We start from the raw sequence: 18,484 nt of genomic DNA on the forward strand, positions 1-18,484 counted from the left end.
GGCAGGTGGATCTCTGTGAGTTCGAGGCGAGCCTGGTCTACAAAGTGAGTCCAGGACAGCCAGGGCTACACAGTGAAGCCCTGTCCCGAAAAACCAAAAATCAAAATCTAACCAACCAACCAAACAAAAAAATCTATTTATTATCTATACCGTATTCTGCCTGCATGTGAGCCAGCAGGCCAGAAGAGGGCACCAGATCTCATTATAGATGGTTGTGAGCCACCATGTGGTTTCTGGGATTTGAACTCAGGACCTTCAGAGCCATCTCTCCAGCCTCAAAGCTTTTACTCTTGACACCAACCCAAACAGTAGTGTACTTCCTCAACCAAGGCTGGAGCTCCTAACCTTTCAGACGGTGCCACCAACCGAGGACCAAGTGTTAAAACTCTATGAGGGACTATTAGAGACATTTTTCATCGAAACCACCACAGTTATGCATATCTTTCTCTATAGGACCAACACATGACAGTGGTGGCATTGCAGAGCAGTACGGGGGAACAACAGAGTTTTCAATAACTGATACCAAGAAAAATCATCCCATATTAAAAAGTAAAAGTGCAGAATTAGATTCCCTACCTCATTTTATACATAAAATAAATTCTAGCTGTTTTAAAGATTTATATATACAAAAGTAAAACCATAAAGAATTTTAAAGGGAATATGGTTTTTCATAACCTCGGCATAGGGAACCTCACTCGTACATGTTAGGTGTGTTCTCTACCAGTAAGCTACATCCCTTCCTCAGGAAATGCTTCTTAATGTAGGCTCAATTTTCTTAACCAGTATATTTTATTAACAATTTAGTGACTGAGCATACGTCAGTAACCAAAACAATAGGGAATGAGGATTAATAGACACAATAACGAAACCCTAAGGATATCGGTTCTGAGCCTACATCTTAAAATAAAGATAATGGCTTAATTTCACTTAGGGCTTCCCTCCCCCTGCTCCTGGTGTGTGTGTGTGTGTGTGTGTGTGTGTGTGTGTAACTCAGAATTCTTGAGGATGGAGCTCAGGTCATCAAGCTAGGTGGCAAGTGCCCTGAACCACCTTTTCTGGGCTGGGGATGTGAATCAGTTGTTTCATCCTTGGATGCCAGGACCCCATAAACTGGGCATGATGGCACATGCCTGTAACCCTGGAATTCACAAGTTCAAGGTCAGCCAGTGGCCATGACACCCTGTCGCCACTGAGTGTGGTCTCCATACAAAACCTGATGGGGATCTTGCCAGAGCTGGCCTGGACATCACCTCAGTGGTGGCAGGAATGGGGAGACACAGAGTGGCTGAAGGATAGGAGGCAGTGACCCTTGGTATATAAGTCTGGGAGAAAGTATGGAGTCAGGGAGGGGCACAAAGAGCAGAGCCCTGAGGGAAGGCAAACACACTGGGGCACTAGGATGTGAGGAAGTATGTCTTAAACAAGAGTCATATAAAAAATTACTAAGAATAAGGAAAAAGATTGATAAACTCAACTGTAGTTGAATTAAGACATCCTTTTACGTTGTTTTGTTTTGTTTGTTTTTCTTTCTTTTTTTGTTGTTTTGGTTTGGTTTTTTGTTTTTTGAGACAGAGTTTCTCTGTGTAGCCTTGGCTGTCCTGGACTCACTTTGTAGACCAGGCTGGCCTCGAACTCACAGCGATCCGCCTGCCTCTGCCTCCCGAGTGCTGGGATTAACGGCGTGCGCCACCATGCCTGGCTTGAATTAAGACATCCTTTATGGTGTTAAAAGACTCCAGCAAAGACTGAAAAGACAACATATCATGTGGTCCATAATGAAAAGAACCATCAGAGTGAGCAAAGAGACCTTGCAAATCAGTGTAGTCCAGAATGGTCTAGAACTCACCATGTAGACCAGGTTAGCCTCAAACTCACAAAGACCCTCTTGCTTCTTCCTCCCAAGAGTTCTGGCATTAAAAGTGTATGCCATCACACTCAGGATTTTTTGTCTTTCTTTTTCTTTTCCTTTCCTTTTCTTTTACTTTTTTTTTTTAAAGACAGGATCTCACTAATTATCTCTGACTGGCCTGGAACTCTTTCTATAGACCAGGCTGGCTTCAAACTCACAGAGATCTGCCTGTCTCTGCCTCCTGAGTACTGGAAGTAAAAGCATGTGCTACTATGCTGGTCAATTTTTTAAATATAGGAAAGAACAGAAAAAAAATATGTAGAAAGACACATCCCAAAAGAAAAGACCCAAAGGACCACAAAATATATGTAAAGTTGTGCAACCTCTCTAGAAAATTCCAAACAAAAAATGCAAAGAAATAGCGAAATCACGTCGCCAGTTAAAGTCTGATGGTGTCAAGTGCAGGTAGACAGATAGGCACAGGAGTTCTTACATGCTACCCACAGAGTGTGTAAATAGGTAAAAACACTTCTGAAAGTGTTACATGTATAGACTCCATGTGTGATATAAGCCTTCCAAGATATCATCCGCTTTGCACCAGGAACAGTCAGGAAAGCACTCATCAGTTGTAGAATGGATAAACTGTGGCATACCCATACAGAGGCCTCACCCAGCGGTGAAACTGTTCTGTTTGCTATGTCGGGTTGTCTGTTTGTATATTTTGCCTCAGAGACGGCACTGTATTTGGTGGGGGTTGTAGAATGCTGAGGGTGTACAGTCTATTCTGAACAGGTCTTGAGGAATATAGCATCCTGCCTGAGCTCTGTCTCTCCTTTGCTACTGAGGCATAACCAGCTCCCTTATACTATAGAGGCCATGTGGCAGCCACTGTGACTCCCCTACCACAAACAGGCCTTACCTTCTGTGATGGCTGCTAATCTTGGTTGTCACCTTAATTACATCGGGAATCAACTAAACCCCAAGCCGATGGGCACACCTGTGAGGGATTTTCTTCATATGATTGAGGTGGGAAGACCCACCCTAAATCTGGGCCACGCTGCTGGTGGCCATCAAGAAAAAGACAAGGAAGAAGGAACTTTGCTCTCTGCCTGCTTGCCCGGTGTAACAGGCCTTGAGACCTTAGCACAACTGATGCCATGCTAGAGGCATCATTCCAACCTCAAAACCCAGCACACAGGCCCCACACCTGCCAAAACCAGAACATCAAAGGCATTGTCTGTACTTTCAGGATCCAGAAAGGCTCCTAAATGTACTGACCTTGCTTTGTGGCCCCTGTGGCTTTGCTTCTTTGCTAACTGTTCTTGCTAACCAAAGCATGTCAGCCAGGCTGTGGGATTTTGCTCACAAAAGACAAGAAACAGTAAAGCTTGGGGCACATGATTTGGGCAAGTTCTCTCAGCTACCGGCCAGCAATACAAATGGCCTGCTTGGCTTTAAGAGCATCAGTGTGTTCATTACACTTATCATGCTCAGGATTCCAACACAGACTGAGGACCAGCAGCTCGCCCAGGAGCCCTCCAGGACTCCGGCACCAGATTGAGAAGGCAAAGACATCAGTTTCGTGACTGCCAACTACCAAATTCTCTGCCTTGCTGTCCTGGGTCAGCCATTGCTGGACTGCCCAGTCAATATTCTATAAGCTAGACGAATACATCCCTTTTTAATATATATTCCTTATATCTGTTCCAGTTCTTTAAAGACCCATGGCTACCACACCTTCTAAAGTGTGAGCCAAATATGCCTTTCCTCCTTTCGGTTGTCTCTGGCAGGTGTTTGGTCACAGCGCTGCGGCAGCCACAAGCCTCACGCAGCACGGCGGCTGACTCTCACAAGCAGTGTGGAAGGAAGAGATCAAGTCACAGAAGAGAACAAAGGACATAGTCTCATTCACTGGCGAGCTGAACAGTGAGATTTAGAAAAACACTCATGGGGGGGGGGGAAATCTACAAATACCTGGAAATGATTAACATGCAGTTAAACATGTGATTTTCTTAGGAAAGAAAATGGGGTTATGATAGGGAAGGATGCAGGGTGTGGGGCTTTTGAGAATGCTAGTAGCTTTTTTAATTAAATATTTTTTTAAATTTTTTACACATACTTTTATATTATTACACATATATACGATAAACTACCTATAGCAAGAAGAATCACGACACAATCAGGAATTATATAAATGTTACAGAGAATGCTAGTAGTTTTGTTTACTTTTGACTAGTACTAATTTTATGGATATTTGCTCACTATTGATATTTAGGCTTAATATACTTGTATCTGTGTAGTTTTCTATTATCTGTGGTTGTATACACTATCTAGAGACATACATGGTAGAAGGATTGTAAAACAGGAGGTTGTAGGACAGGGAAGAAGCCTTTTGGTTTGAAAATGGCTTGATGAGGCTGGAGAGATGGCTCAGCGGTTAAGAGCCTGCTCTTCCAAAGGACCCTGGTTCAATTCCCAGCACCCACACTGCAGCTCACAACTGTCTGTAACTCCAAGATCTGACACCCCTATACCAATACATGCACGTAAATTAAAATTAAATTTAAAAAAATTTAAAAAGAAAAAGAAAATGGCTTGATGACCCCAACACTTTGTGTACGAAGTTTAATTCCCATTGTGAGATATTAAGAATGTAGAAACTTGCCGGGCGTGGTGGCACATGCCTGTAATCCCAGCACTCAGGAGGCAGAGGCAGGCGGATCGTTGTGAGTTCGAGGCCAGCCAGGTCTACAAAGTGAGTCCAGAATAGCCAAGGCTAACACAGAGAGACCTTGTCTCGAAAAACCAAAAAAAAAAAAAAACAAAAAAACCAAAACAAAAAATTTAGAGACTTAACCAGACTGCGGCATTTAGATGTGGGGCCTTTGGGAATAAGGTCATTAACGTGGGACCCCCATGAAAGAAGAGGAAAGAACACATCCACACACATCTTTGCCATATCTTCCCTTGAACTGCCATGAGGCTGCCAGCAAGACACCACCAGATGCAACCCTTAAGTGTGTACTTCCAGAGTCACGAGCCAAAATAATTACCTTTTAATAAATCTTTTCAAAATTGTCCTTTATAACTCATCCAGCCTGTGGCATTTTTGGTATCAGGGAGAGAAAAGGCACTACCTGTCCAGCAGAGGCCAAGGGCCGTGCTTACCTGTGTTCCTGTCGCCCGTCGGTAAGACAGCCCTGCTGGGTAGTAGAACTTGATTAAAGTGCCGTAGCTGTCCTCCCCGTCATTCCACACAGTCACTGTCACCGTGAGCTCCGAGTCCCTTCCTACCATCATCATCTGCAGGCTGGGGGGGGGGGGGAGATCAAGCCTGAAGGAGTGACTATGCTGGAGATAAGTTGAAATTGGATCAAGGGCAGAGGCAAGATGGCCCGAACTCCAGAGCCACAAGCTGACAAACTGGTTTTCTTAGAAATTAGAGTGTGTGTGTGTGTGTGTGTGTAGGGGGGTCCTTCATCAATTGGAAGGAGGCAGCACTCACCCCGAGAAGTTAAAGCTGACGCCCAGGTCCCCCTCACACAGGAGCTCTTGCTTACAGTTCTTCTCAAACGGGAGCTGCAACCAAACGGTTTGCACCTTTCTCATCCATGTCCAAATCGGTCCCTAACCCCTTGCTGGACTCTCAGCAAATACCAGCAAAGAATGGGCATAAGGCTGATCTTAGCTTCAGCACAACCAGGTTTACTTGGACCAAGCCCAGATGCACCACAGGAGCTAGTCAGCAGCATTAGTAAACACCAGGAATGGGACCGGAGTTTTCCACTGAGCCCACGTTTGGGGAAGTGAAAACTGCAGGTTAATTAGACCTGGCTACAGTGCTTAAGAACTGTGTGATCGAAGATGATCACCCGTGCAGATGCAGATTGCTCCAATTCACTTTGAAATGGGGTGGTCATAGTGGACTTGGGGGGCCAGAGAACAAGTGGGAGCTGGGAGTGTGATCAGGTGCTTACCTCAGGCAGAGGGAAGGAAACGTTCCTCAAACGAGAATCACAGCAGACTAAGGCTGTGAGGTCAGTATGAGAGAAGAGGGCCATGTGCAAAATATGTTTATGTCGGGAGATAATAGGACTGGCTGGGTGGGTGCAAGGATACAAGCCACGCCCAGCCTGAGAAGCTGAGGGTGCATTTTGGATTTGTTGCCAGTGGCGGACACTGAGGATCTAGTGTCGGTTCTTAAACACAGAGACACAATGTAGCCACGCTGGCCCTGGGACTCTATTGGAAGGTACGTAGAGACACAATGTGTTATCTTATCTTCCGGTCAGCTACTCACAGAAGAAGTCACGTGATCTTGTGAGCCTGCAGCCAGCACAGGAAGAAGATTCCTGGATGAAGCAGGGTCTCTTGCCAGGGAAAAGTTGAGGCGCAGGATGATAGGGTTCACCACGTCCTCCACACAGTCCTGAGAAAGAAGGGTTGAAGAGCCACCATCCTGTCATCCTTCCTCTCCATAACTGGGCTGCTCCTCCTCTGCTCCAGACAGCAGCACATCCAAGCTGAGGGGCCAGGCTGCCCTCCAGCTCTCTCCTCTCTGGCTTTGTCACCACTCTCCCCACCTCACACACTAGAGAGCAGGGTACCTAACAAGCTAGTCTCTTCCCCACCCCCACGCCGCTGCCGCCACACCTGCTTTCCCTAAACCCAAGATCATCCTCACTGGCAAAAGCAGCTTCACGGTTTCACAGTGATCACCAAGCCCCAGAGTCTTTCTCCGAGTCAAAGTCCAGTCCTTAGTCTCATCAAAAATGGCTCGAGAAATCAGACGACCTGGATCCAATGTCAGGTCATACCTGACGGAGCTTTGGACATCACCTAAAGTGAAAAGGAAAAAGAAATAAAACATAGAATTTTCTGTTTTATGTTTATTTGTTCATACTAGGTGAGCACTTTCCGTGACTGCATCAAGTTTTGGGACTACAAGGAGACAATGATAGACGATAGAGATAGATAGATAGACAGACAGACAAACAGACGGACAGACCCTTCACTCATGAATCACAGTCTAGTAAAGGAGATAAACACATGGACCATGAATGTAGTGTGGGAGAAAGAATGCCCCTAAATTTTGGTACTCCTAAGACTTTCAGGGAGAGATTTGCTGGCACATTGACAAAAGTCAAGGGGAAAGAGGGATGGGGTGAGATGTGATGGAAGAGTGAGAGAGGGACCAGCAATGGGATGGAGTTACAGGAAGGGGTTTGAGTCTCTATAATGATAAGAGAAAGTAGTTAAGGATTGGGGTGAGGAGCCTGGCTTCACATTTTGAGATCAGGTATAGTTTCTCACTGGACAATCGGTGAGAGTTGCTGCTTTGCTGTAGGTGACCAGACAGGTGGTAGCTTAACCAGGGACAGAGGCTGAGGCAGGGAGGGGAGGAAGGAAGCGAGCATGGGTCTTCCTGGACAGGGGCCATGGGCCTGTGTGCGTGAAGAAGAGGAGGAAGAGAACCCAGGCCCTGCCTCAGGCACTTGAGGAAGGGTGGAGGGGTTTATGCTTCTGGGCTTGCTCTGTCTTGAACGTAGCCTTAGAGACTCTAACGGGGTGATGCTGGACCCATTTTTAGAAAAACACTCACCTAACTGGTCAGGTGAACCTTTGTGAATGGTAAGGCAGACAGTGGCCTTGCCAGCTTCAAGAGCAGTGGGAGTCCTTTTCCAGCACTGGTACACAGACTTTGCCACCTCCACGGGGGCAAATCTTATGGAGACCTCCACTTTCAGCAAAGGCAGACTCCTGGGGACATAAGCAAGGGCCGAAGACATGACACTGATCTCCAGGCGAAGGGAGGACCAGCCCAAGCGACGTGGGCATGGTGGGCAAAGGTGGGATGTGGGTGAATTCTCACCTGAGCAGCAGCACGTGCCCCTGGGCTCCCACAGCCAGGTCCACCAGGCCATCCTGTGTAAGGTCCTGACCTCCACTTAATGACAGCCCAAAATATTGGAGCCTCAGAGAGAGCTGGGAGCCAGTGACCCGCTGATCAAAAAGGGAAAGAAAAATAAAAACCAATAGATGATGGTGTCCAGGGATTCTTAATGGAGAATGAAGGGCTGGGGATAAAGCAGTGTGTGTGTGTGTTGGGGGGTGTCTTAGGAGACTCTCAGAAAAAGAGAAGGGGGGCCCCTCTTATAAATCCAGCTTCTCGGGCTAGAGAGATGGCTCAGAGGTTAAGAGCACTGGTTGCTCTTCCAGAGGTCCTGAGTTCAATTCCCAGCAACCACATGGTGGCTCACAACCATCTATAATGAGATCTGGTGCCCTATTCTGGTGTAAATGCAGGCAAAACACTGTATACTTAATAAATAAATAAATAAATCTTTAAAAATAAATAAATATGGGAGGATACAAGGGATGGGATAACCATTGAGATGTAACAAGAATAAATTAATAAAGGAGGGGAAAAAATGAAAAAATAAAAAATAAAAAATAAATAAAAATCTAAAAATAAAAAAATAAAAAATAAATAAATAAATAAATAAATCCAGCTTCTCCTAAGGGTGTAAGCAGCCATGAAATGAAAATTGTAGCCATAGGATTAAAATAAATGTATTTGTTTATCATTTGCGCTGTCATCCAGACAATATTTGGTACATGGAGTGCTCAGTGTACTCACTGTATTATCTTTACAGGAAGGGATTAAATTCATCATTTCTATTTCACAGGGCCGGGGGCGGGGGCGGGGGAGGGAGCAAAAGCCCAAAGCTTGCAGAATTCTAAGCCAATCATTTAGAAAAAGAACACACGGCAAATGATGTGTGTTCCTATTGCCAGAGGTTCATCATCCAAGCTTGGTCTCTTACTCAGAGAGCTGCTCACAGCAGAGTGGGGACTATGTCGATGTGAGGACACTTTGTGCTCAGCTCGTGGAAAATAGACTGAGAAACAGGAAAAGCAACAGCCGCTGTCGCCAGAAACCAGAGGCTGAATTTAGCCAACCCAAGACGTGGAGAGGGCGAAGGAACTAGAGGAGGGCTGGGAACAAGGCCTCACCTGGCCGGGCGAGAGAGCGATGTCCAGTTTTGAGCCTCCGTGAAATACGTAGACGGCACCTCCGCTCTCCTCCTCTCCAGGGGCACCAATAGCCACGTCTGTCAGACCGTCCCCATTCACGTCCCCTAGCACTGTCAGAGCCGCCCCAAAGCGGCCCCAAGGATGGCCCTGCTCCCCACGGAGAGTGGCCTTACACTGCCACCTGCTCCTCTGCAGAGCAAAGCCAGTGTCAGACCCAACCTAGGCAGCCTTGCCCACACCAGATGCCAGCAGCCAGGACCCTTCAGCACTCACCTCATCGGGCATGGGGCACACTGATACCTGCCCGCCTCGGGTCTGCTCGTAGTAATGGGGGGCACCAATCAGGACCAAGTCAGTGCTGCCATCTCCATCCATGTCCACAGAACAGAGGGAGGCCCCAAAGTAGGAGCCAATCTGATGGGACAAGCCTGAAGTCATCTAAAGATACCCGCCCTGGCCCCTCCCCCACACCATAGCCTCTTCCGTGGGCCCCCAGACCCCTTCATCTCCTTCTCCACCCTGGCCACACTGCCCACTCTCACGCTCCACTCCGGCTTCTTCCATGCCAACCTGTGTCCCTCCGACTTCAGACTCGGCCTTCCATTGCCCGGATTCCTGGGTAAAGATGACAACCTTCCCCGTGTGCTGATGGCGAGGGGCCCCCAGGACCAGGCTGTGGACCCCCTTCCAAATGGCCAGTGCGGTGGAGTAACCTGAGGGGCCCAGAACTCAGCGCCAAGGCTTCTCCTGCCTTCAGATAGCTCGACCCGCCCTTCCAATACCTCCCCCTCCCCCTCGGCCGTACTCCTACCCCACCCCCACCCCCCCCAGCCTCTACTTACCCAGGTAAGCGTCCCTCATGTCTACATTCTCCTGAGACATGTTGATAAAGGTGGGCCTCATATTTGAGGGGTATATGAAGGCACCTCCAGACCAGCTGAAGCTTCCCACAGCCCCTAGAACTGGTCCATTCTGGGAGGAGAGGATGCCGGGGCTGAGCAGGCTGGAGCAGGTTGCTTTCCTAATCCAAGGAAGCCTGCCCCAAACACCTCTCCTCATGCTGACCTTTCTTCTCCCTTAGTTTTCACCCACAGTCTCTGCACTTTAACTCCACAGTCTCTCGGTACATTGTCCTAGCCCCTGTCAGCCCTGCCACCTCTCTGCCTGTTCCCCCTCCTCGGTTCCTGACATTTGTTCTATTTTCTCCCACCCCAACCTCAGGCCTCTGAAAACCCAATAGGTAGGTACTGTTCTGCTGGCAAACCACTACCGGTCCCCATGGAGTGTCATCTGGGTCCTTTCCCAATTGAGCCCAGGCAGTTGATGTCTCTTCCCAAGCATAGCAGACCTTTGTCCTGACCACCCTCCGGCCATCCCTCAGCCCTTCTGTGACAAAGTCATCCTCATCGCCAGTGCCCTGAGAGTGCAGTGCTTCATGCTCTCCAGCACTCCTTATCTGCTTTCACACTTTTAAACTTTTGATCATAGGGAACTTAGAAATAAGAAAGCACTGCAAGAAGTGTTTAACGACCTTCTAAGTACCTTTGACATAACTTTTAGTGACCAGTTCAAAGCCAACCTGCTTTCATTTCTGTCGCATTTCTGCTCAGCCCCGAATTATTAGAAGAAAAAAATCTCTTCATATGCCTTGGGCATACATCTATTTCCAAACAAGCTCTGTGGCACTGTTTTCTTTCTGGTCCGTATGGCCTGGACTGTCCTCCCCCTCCAGCTGCCCACAATGCCTCTCGCTCAATGGCTCCACGCCTGCTATATTCACCCCTTCTTTTCACAGCACAACAGCTTTATTTCCGAACCAGAACCTTTTCAGTTGCCTTTTCCTCTAACCACAGCAGTTGTTTCTCGGATTTTTCCAGAGCTGGCCCTTTCTCCATCCCTGAGCCATGGGACCATCTTTCTCTTTCTATCCTAATCAATACACAGTACAGTGAGAGTGCGTCCAGCGTGGTCTCTCCCCCACTAGAACGCGTGTCCCGTGAAAGAGCTTTGGCCGTCTCTTGCTCTTCTTCATCCCCAGCACCTTAAGAACTGCCGGGTGGCATTGGTCCATCAGAGAGCAGGACAAATCTGCCTCTGGTCCCTCGCGGGGCCCCATCCTGCCCACAGACAGCCCAGGGTCGATGCCTGTTTGCTACACACACGTTCCACCCACCACTGAGAGAGCAGAACTGAAGCCTTCTTGCGACATCTCGTGCTGAAAGGAGCTACTGGAATTCAGTTGGGTTCCTACAGAGGAAACATATCGCTTAGATTCTCCAAAGCCGTGAAAGCACGAGGAATCAGAAGAGAAGGAGGACAGGGCTCAGGGTCCGAGCTCTATAGAGCAATTTTGGGGTGACTTATGAATAAGAGTGAACACCAAGGCTTTAGGGGGCGATTGGTAGCAATCCCTTCAGCTCCCTTCAGTTCCCACTTACCCTCGATGGCAAAGATTTTCTCCTGAAGCTGTTTCTGGATGCTGCCAAGCGCTAAAAAGCTGCCCACCTGGAACACATGGTCCTGTGGGGGAGCTGAGCCAATAGTGTTCAGCTCCTCCAGGGCGGTGGGTTCCTGGAAGGCGTCTCCCACCTGTAACAGAGTGGCATCTAAATGGTAGAAGCCCCCTGGGCCTTCACTGGGCTGAGGAGGAGAAGGAGGCTGGGTCTGTAGGCACAAGGAGGAAGAGACTGTACCCCTATAGCATAGCGAATGACATTAGCTTTCTCTGCCTCGGGGATGACATCACTGTAGTTCAGGGGGTCTCGGTATTTCTGCCCATCTGTGATGACAATCAGGATCTTCTTGGCCCTTTTGCGAGCCCCGTTCTTGCTGTGAAATAGCTCTTGCCTGTCGTGGAGTAGAGAAGGCAAGATTGTTGAGACGTGGTTGATCCTGCAAAGGCGATTGGCAAAGGCTGAAGCTTATCAGGCTATGCTGGGCGTGCTGTAAAAACCACTCAGAGCTGGCCATGGTGGCCCAGGTGTGCAATCCCAGCCTTTGGAGGATGAGGCAGGAGGGGCATTGAGTTCCAGGCCAGGCTAGGCTACATAGTGAGAGCTGAAACACACACACACACACACACACACACACACACACACACACACCCTGACTCTCACCTCTCCCCTTACCTCTTGTCCACTCCACTATGACCACCACCCCCAAAAAAGGTGAGGGTGGGGATGGGGAGGAAGGAAAAGCAAAAGAATTCCCTTTTGGAATGCTACACTGAAACGGACCAATAATAAAAGTATTTATATTAGATATTTACTAAAGCCTCGACCGGTGACACTTTCCTAGGAGGCAGTATGGTTTGGGGCAGAAGCTTTGGAGTCAAGCATCCTTTGTGTGTGCTCCTTAACCTCTCTCAGCCTCTGAACTTGAGGCTCCAAGAAAAATGATAGCAACTGTGCCATGTCTGCCCTCTAAACGCGGTTCCAAACGCTTCTCCCAGAGAGAACCTGGCCTGCCCTGTGTGCCCCGTGACTCACTTTCACCATTAGCAATGCGGTGGCTTATTTTGCGTTGCCAGGCAAGTACTCTTATCTCAGAGCTAGATCCGTAGCCGTACTTGTGAGCCACAGCGAGAGAGAGAAGTCCTCTGTTAGAGGTCCCGGGGGCAGCCCGTGGGAAGAGACCGTGTGTAGACATAAATCCACTAATCCCAGATGAGCCCCCTCCCCCAGCTGCCCCTTCCTGAGCACCAGGTATAGGAAGGAGCTTTTTGGGTTCTGGCTGCGTGAAAGAACAGCTGCAGAAACAGCTGGACCTACCAGCCCCTCCCCCTGGATTAGGAAAAAGGAATATGCATTGCTGAGGCCACCAGAATTCATGACTGGAAGAAATGGCGTCCGGCTATCGGAAAGACGGCACGGCAGTGAACAGCCTGTGGGTGTCAGTCACATGCTAGCTCTAACAGACGCTTAAAATGTAACTGTAAAACCCCCCACACTCTAAGCCCAGAACACACCAAAACACCTGCCAAGTACAATGCTAGAAACCACCGAAGTGCCCAACGCTAAGCAGGGAATTTAACAAATCATAGCTCGGTTTCTTCAGCTCCTCTGTTGAAAAGTAAAACTCAAAATTGTAGCAAAAATATGGAGCATACTATAAATCTCGATTTCCTTTAAAAAAAAAACAGAGGAAATCTATTTTTTGCCCTGCTGTGATCATATACTATTAGTCTGCATAATGGCATGTGATAGAGTTTGGACTGCGCCAGGCAGAGAGATTTCTTGATTTCATTTGAATGTACCACTTCTTGTCTCTAATACATGTTCTGATAGAATGTCTAGAGGGATTATGGGTAACCCTTAAACTCCTATGATGATGCTGCCATTGTTTTGGGTTTTGTGAGTGGTTGTTTGGCATGAGGGCTTATGGATGGCAGGTTGGGTTGGTCTCAAACATCCCAAGCAGATCTCAAAGTCAGCCCCGGATGACCTTGCTCTTCGGATCCTCCTGTGCCCACCTCCCAGGTGCTAGGACTAGAGGGGGTGCCACTACCTATTAAACACTCTACCGGCTAAGGCATGTTACCAGACCTGCCATTTTGTCCTTTTAAAATGAAATGTCTTAAGGGAAGGAAGGAAGAAGGGAAGGAGGAGGAGAGGGAGGAAGGGGAAGGGGACGAAGAAGAGAAGAAAATTAACTCATCATTAACTCATCGCTAGAAAGAACCAAGCAGTGGCTGAGTCCAAGGTTAAGATGCGACTGGCTGTGGGATACAGGCTCTGGAGAGACACACTGCACCCCAGCATATGGGGAGCAGGCCTAGAGTTGTGAGCCACTGTCACGTTGCCTCAGATCCTTTCTCTTCCCTGGTCCTACCAGTGGGAAAGCATTGGCTCCAGGAAAGGAGCGACTGTGTGGTTTTAAACCCCTTGACTTTTCCATCTTGTGTCCAAGGTACAAGAGTCGCCCCACAAAGTAGGGGAGTGCATTTAACCAGAGTATCCTTTGATTGGGGTGACCCTTTCATCTTTTAGTGCAGCACCCAAGGGTGTGCAGGAAGCCAAGGATCCCAGACACCCGGCCTCACTCCTTCACAGGAGAACCACACCCTAAGCCCAACCCATCACCACCTGGTTCCAGTGCTGACTAGATATGTAGAAGAAAGGATGTGCTGAGGTGCCTAGAACCAGGCCAAATAATAATAATAATAATAATAATAATAATAATAATAATAATAATAATAATAATAACAACAACAACAACAACAACAACAGCAACAACAACAACCTGCAGAAGAGTCTAGTGCCACATCGGTGAACTGGGCTCTGCCTCTGCCTAGTCCCTTCTCTCCCCCTAGTCCTCCAGAGCCTCCTGTGGCCTCCGGAGAGGAGCGAGGAACTACGTTGACTCAGCATTAAGAAGTGATATTGGTGCCACATCTGAGGCAGGCAGCAGGCAGGAGGGGACTCACACCACTTCCCGGATGGCTGTGGCTGTGAACGTCAGGCCTTTCAGCTGGACGATGGGATCCACCAGGCTACGAGGGCTCATGCTCTTCCAGAACTGGTTGAAGGTAAAATGGGTCTGCAGGAGGTTTGAGTACTGCATCAGGGAGAACTGCAAAAGCCAAGGGAAGCCACAGGCTCAGGACCCTCCACGGTTCCCTCCCGCCTCACCCTTCCATTGGCCCGCTCCTCTCCCTTTTCCTTTTCCCTCACCCCTTCTCTGCAGGCTATGTGTGGTGTGTGTGTGTGTGTGTGTGTGTGTGTGTGTGTGTGGTGTGTGTGTGTGTGTCTGTGTGTGTATGTGTCTGTGTGTGTGAGTGTCTGTGTGTGTGTGAGTATCTGTGTGTGTGAGAGTGTCTGTGTGTCTGTGATGTGTGTGTGTGAGTGTCTGTGTAAGAGTATGTGTGTGGTGTGTGTGTGGTGTGTGTGTGTGTGTGTGTGTGTGTGTATGTGGTGTGTGTGTGAGTGTCTGTGTAAGAGTATGTGTGTGGTGTGTGTGAGTGTGTGTGGTGTGTGTGTGAGTATCTGTGTGTGTGAGAGTGTCTGTGTCTGTGATGTGTGTGTGTGTGAGTGTCTGTGTAAGAGTATGTGTGTGGTGTGTATGAGTGTGTGTGTGTAGTGTGTGTGTGTGGTGTGTGTGGTGTGTGTGAGTGCATTTGTAGTATGTGAGTGTGTGATTGGGTGTGTGGTGAGTGTGTATGTGTGTGTGGTGAGTGTGGTGTGTGTGAGTGCATGTGTAGTGTGTGAGTGGGTGTGTGGTGTGTGTGTATATGTGTGGTGTGTGTGTATGTATGTGGTGTGGTGTGGTGTGTGTGTGTGTGTGTGTGTGTGTGTGTGTGTGTGTGTGGTGTGCAGGTGTACATACGCCATGATGTGGAAGACAGAGACGAGCGTTCAGGAGTTGATGCTCTTCTTCCGCTGCAGGTTCCGGGATAGAACACCAGGCTTATACAGCAAGTGCCTTTTCCCACTGAGCCATTTCACCAGTGACCCTGCTGTTATTTTCAATTAGCCTTTGTTTTTTTAAATTTGCATTTACAGTTTATTTCCCATGTACTTTAAGATAAAAATATCATGGATTATAAGGAAAACATAATAAAGAAGGTGCCACTCACCTGCTTGAGCTACCCACCGTGAGATTTCACAACTAAATTGTTTAAAAATTCTTGGCTGGGGGGTTGGAGAGATGGCTCAGAGGTTAAGAGCACTGGCAGCTTGTCTGAAGATCCTGAGTTCAATTCCCAGCAACCACATTGTGGCTCATAGCCATCTATAATGAGATCTGGTGCCCTCTTCTGGTGGGCAGGCCTCCATGCAGGCAAGATGTTGTATACATAATAAATAAATAAATCTTTTTGAAAAATCCTTGGTTGTTGATGTATATTTATTTGTTTAATCAGTTGGGTTTTTTGGTCTAGAAAGAGTCATGTTATATAGTCCAATTGAACCTGAACTCACATGACCTGCAGCCTCAGTGTCCCAAGGGCTGGGAAGACAGGCGCACACGCTCATGCTCGGCTCTCTCAATGGTTTTAAGCAATGGAGCATCTGGACACACATTAAATGCCACAGGAGAACCTCTTGTGTTAGTTCTTAAATGAGCCCTGAACTGGCACCTTGCACTTGGCTCTTAGCCCTGCCATAACTCTTCCCCTAGGCTTCCTGCTCCCCCAGCTGTGCTAGGCCCCCTTCCTGCATCACCCTTCACAGGTCACAGCGCCCAGGATTCACCGAGGTGCTGTTGCTCGCAACCTGTCCCATCAGAGCTTTGACAAAGTCCTTCATCTGGTTGAAGTCATTTTGATCAATGCTGCCAGAGCCATCAATCAGGAAAGCAACGTCCGTCTCTTGTCCTGGACACTCTGAGCGAAGGAGAGAGAAATTGGGTCTATGTATGGGCCTCGAGCCACTCCCTGGGCTCCAGAATTCCTTCTTCCTAAATAGGGTTGGGTGACCAATCTTGGATTTCCCAGGCAGTTTCTAACCTGTCCACAGTGAGGGTCCTCGCCTCTTCTCTCAGCGGAAGACTTAGTGCTGTCTTCACTCGCCCCCAAAGAGGCCGGGGAAGTGGGAAGGAAGACGTAAAGGCTAGGGACCAAAGAGGCTCAGCAATCATCCAGTCAAATCCTCACTAAATACATGCTCTCGGGTGTTATAATGCCCAGGAGGCAAGGTGGCTCAAGGTCACATTCTGGCACCAAAGTGCCTGTCCCCGAGCCCCAGCTCTGCCACTTCCTAGCTGATGGATGTAGGCAACTTGCGTAGTTTCTCTGGACCTTGGCTTCCTTATCTCTAATAAGGATGACAGTAGTGCCTACCACTCCAGGCTATCGCAACAACAAACGTATCTAAATTAATAGAGGGCATGGCTCGATGTAAGGACTGTTGTCACCACTATCACCTGTGCCAGAAGTTCTCCAGGCTTGCCTTCCCAGTACTGAGGCATTTGCTCCCAGCTTTACGGAGCTGGCCAGCTGTCTCCCTCAGTGTTCCAAGAATCCCTCTGGACAGCAGGTGTGTTGCCCAGGGTTGTAGCCTACCTATGGGGTCAACTAGTGAGCAAGCTCCCAGGTCATGGAAGTGTCTATAAGAACCGCATCACCATTCACCTTGCAGTTGTGTGACAGACTTTTCCTGGTGCAACACACAGAGTCACCCCAGAAAGAGAACCCACAGCAGTCCAAAGTAACAATTGCATCGAAGTCCAATTTAGAGTTACTAAGAGGAGCATGGTGAAGGGTGGCAGACAGGAGCAGGGGGCACTCAAAAGCCGCTATGTCACCAAAAAGCCCACCCCAGCACAGGTGACCGACAGCAGCTGAAAAGCTGCCGTTGCAAGCTCTCTGCACAACTTGCAGGCAGCTCAAGAGCCTCTCACTCCTTCCTGGCAAGAATGCTTTTGTTGGAAGAGAAATGCTAACCGGTGCTTGCCTTCCACGCAAACTGCTGTCCTCCTGCTGACCAGCATTGCTCTCAAGAACATTCTGGAACCTCAGAATCTGTTTCTGAGAAGATCTGGCTGCAGAGCCCTAACTTTCAAAAAGATACTACCTCCAGCCTCATGGAGGTCACACTGCAAGGGGAAGGGCATACCGAATTCGTGTAAATAAATAGGGCCTTTCAGATTCTCTTCACATTTGCACCAGGGCTGTGGGCCTCCACCAACACCCACATCCTGTGTTATCCACGAGGTGGTGAGAGAGCTGACCAACACAACCCTGCGGTGTCACACAAGTTGGAGCCTCAAAGCTACAACTTGCCTCCCACACACCTTTAAAATAAGGCTTTTTCCTCTCTTCGCTCTCCTCCCCCCACTTGATCTGCTCCACCCACCAGGGCCTCAAGGGTGCTGAGAGGAAGTGGAGGATCCCCACTTCCCTTTCTGCTTCTGCAGGGACCACAACGTTTAACCTTTCACACAGCAGGCTGAGAAGTCTACCGTTTCCTTTCTTCTGCATGCCTAGAGATGTCTGGTACAAGTGATGATGGCGACAACAGCTGATAGTTAGAGTGGCGTCCAGACCTTGTATTCATCACTTTATGTGCATATTAATTAATTTTATTGTTGCAATAACCAAATTCGATAGGCACTGCTATATTACCCTACACACTCCTGAGTAGCTGCCATCCTGTTTTTCTGCCCGTGTCTTCAGCCTTATAACAAAGCAACCATGCTTGTTTTTCTATTAAGTCTATGCCAAGTTCTATCAAATGTCTCCTCTGTTTCTTTCCCCTTTTATTGTATCCACCAGGCTTCCAACAACAAGTGCCTGAATAGAGTTGAGCTTCTCACAGAAAGCAATGAACCAACCAGGGGATGGCTGGCTGAGCTCTGCGGCCTCTCCCAGTGGGGCCCCTCTGATTGTGGCTTTCTTACCAGTTCAACCTGCCCACCACCCACTGGCCTTATAGAGAGGCCACTAGACGGTGACCCTGCCCCCAGGCACCCAGTACTTCCTGGCCCCAGATGGTAGACAATAGACCCTAGTTCTTTCTAACTCTACCAAACCCGTCTCTCTTGCACCTAGTTTATGACCCTATGTTCTTTACCATCAGGAGTCCAACCTTGTGACATCCAAGGACCCCTGTGAGGAGACAATGACCTCTTCTGGCCAGACATAGACTCCCCAACTCCCAA

At 48.4% G+C, this 18,484-nt stretch overlaps 1 protein-coding gene across 1 annotated transcript in view; it reads right to left on the reverse strand.

The window, feature by feature from the left end:
- The window catches only part of LOC311609681 (integrin alpha-D-like), a gene marked incomplete at its 5' end in the record, with an annotated part of 30,192 nt that overhangs the window by 6,663 nt on the left and 5,045 nt on the right, over positions 1 to 18,484 (reverse strand). The window contains 15 exons of the mRNA XM_084802949.1: positions 5,018 to 5,159; positions 5,355 to 5,428; positions 6,150 to 6,278; positions 6,534 to 6,688; positions 7,452 to 7,609; positions 7,722 to 7,852; positions 8,867 to 9,076; positions 9,161 to 9,301; positions 9,458 to 9,600; positions 9,730 to 9,859; positions 11,061 to 11,134; positions 11,326 to 11,476; positions 11,581 to 11,734; positions 14,313 to 14,458; positions 16,078 to 16,208. Of these exons, the coding sequence (XP_084659075.1) occupies positions 5,018 to 5,159; positions 5,355 to 5,428; positions 6,150 to 6,278; positions 6,534 to 6,688; positions 7,452 to 7,609; positions 7,722 to 7,852; positions 8,867 to 9,076; positions 9,161 to 9,301; positions 9,458 to 9,600; positions 9,730 to 9,859; positions 11,061 to 11,134; positions 11,326 to 11,476; positions 11,581 to 11,734; positions 14,313 to 14,458; positions 16,078 to 16,208 (2,069 nt within the window). The remainder of the gene's footprint in view (positions 1 to 5,017; positions 5,160 to 5,354; positions 5,429 to 6,149; positions 6,279 to 6,533; positions 6,689 to 7,451; positions 7,610 to 7,721; positions 7,853 to 8,866; positions 9,077 to 9,160; positions 9,302 to 9,457; positions 9,601 to 9,729; positions 9,860 to 11,060; positions 11,135 to 11,325; positions 11,477 to 11,580; positions 11,735 to 14,312; positions 14,459 to 16,077; positions 16,209 to 18,484) is intronic.

This window comes from Acomys minous (assembly GCF_964271855.1).
Source record: "Acomys minous genome assembly, chromosome: 2".
Lineage (NCBI taxonomy): Eukaryota > Metazoa > Chordata > Mammalia > Rodentia > Muridae > Acomys > Acomys minous.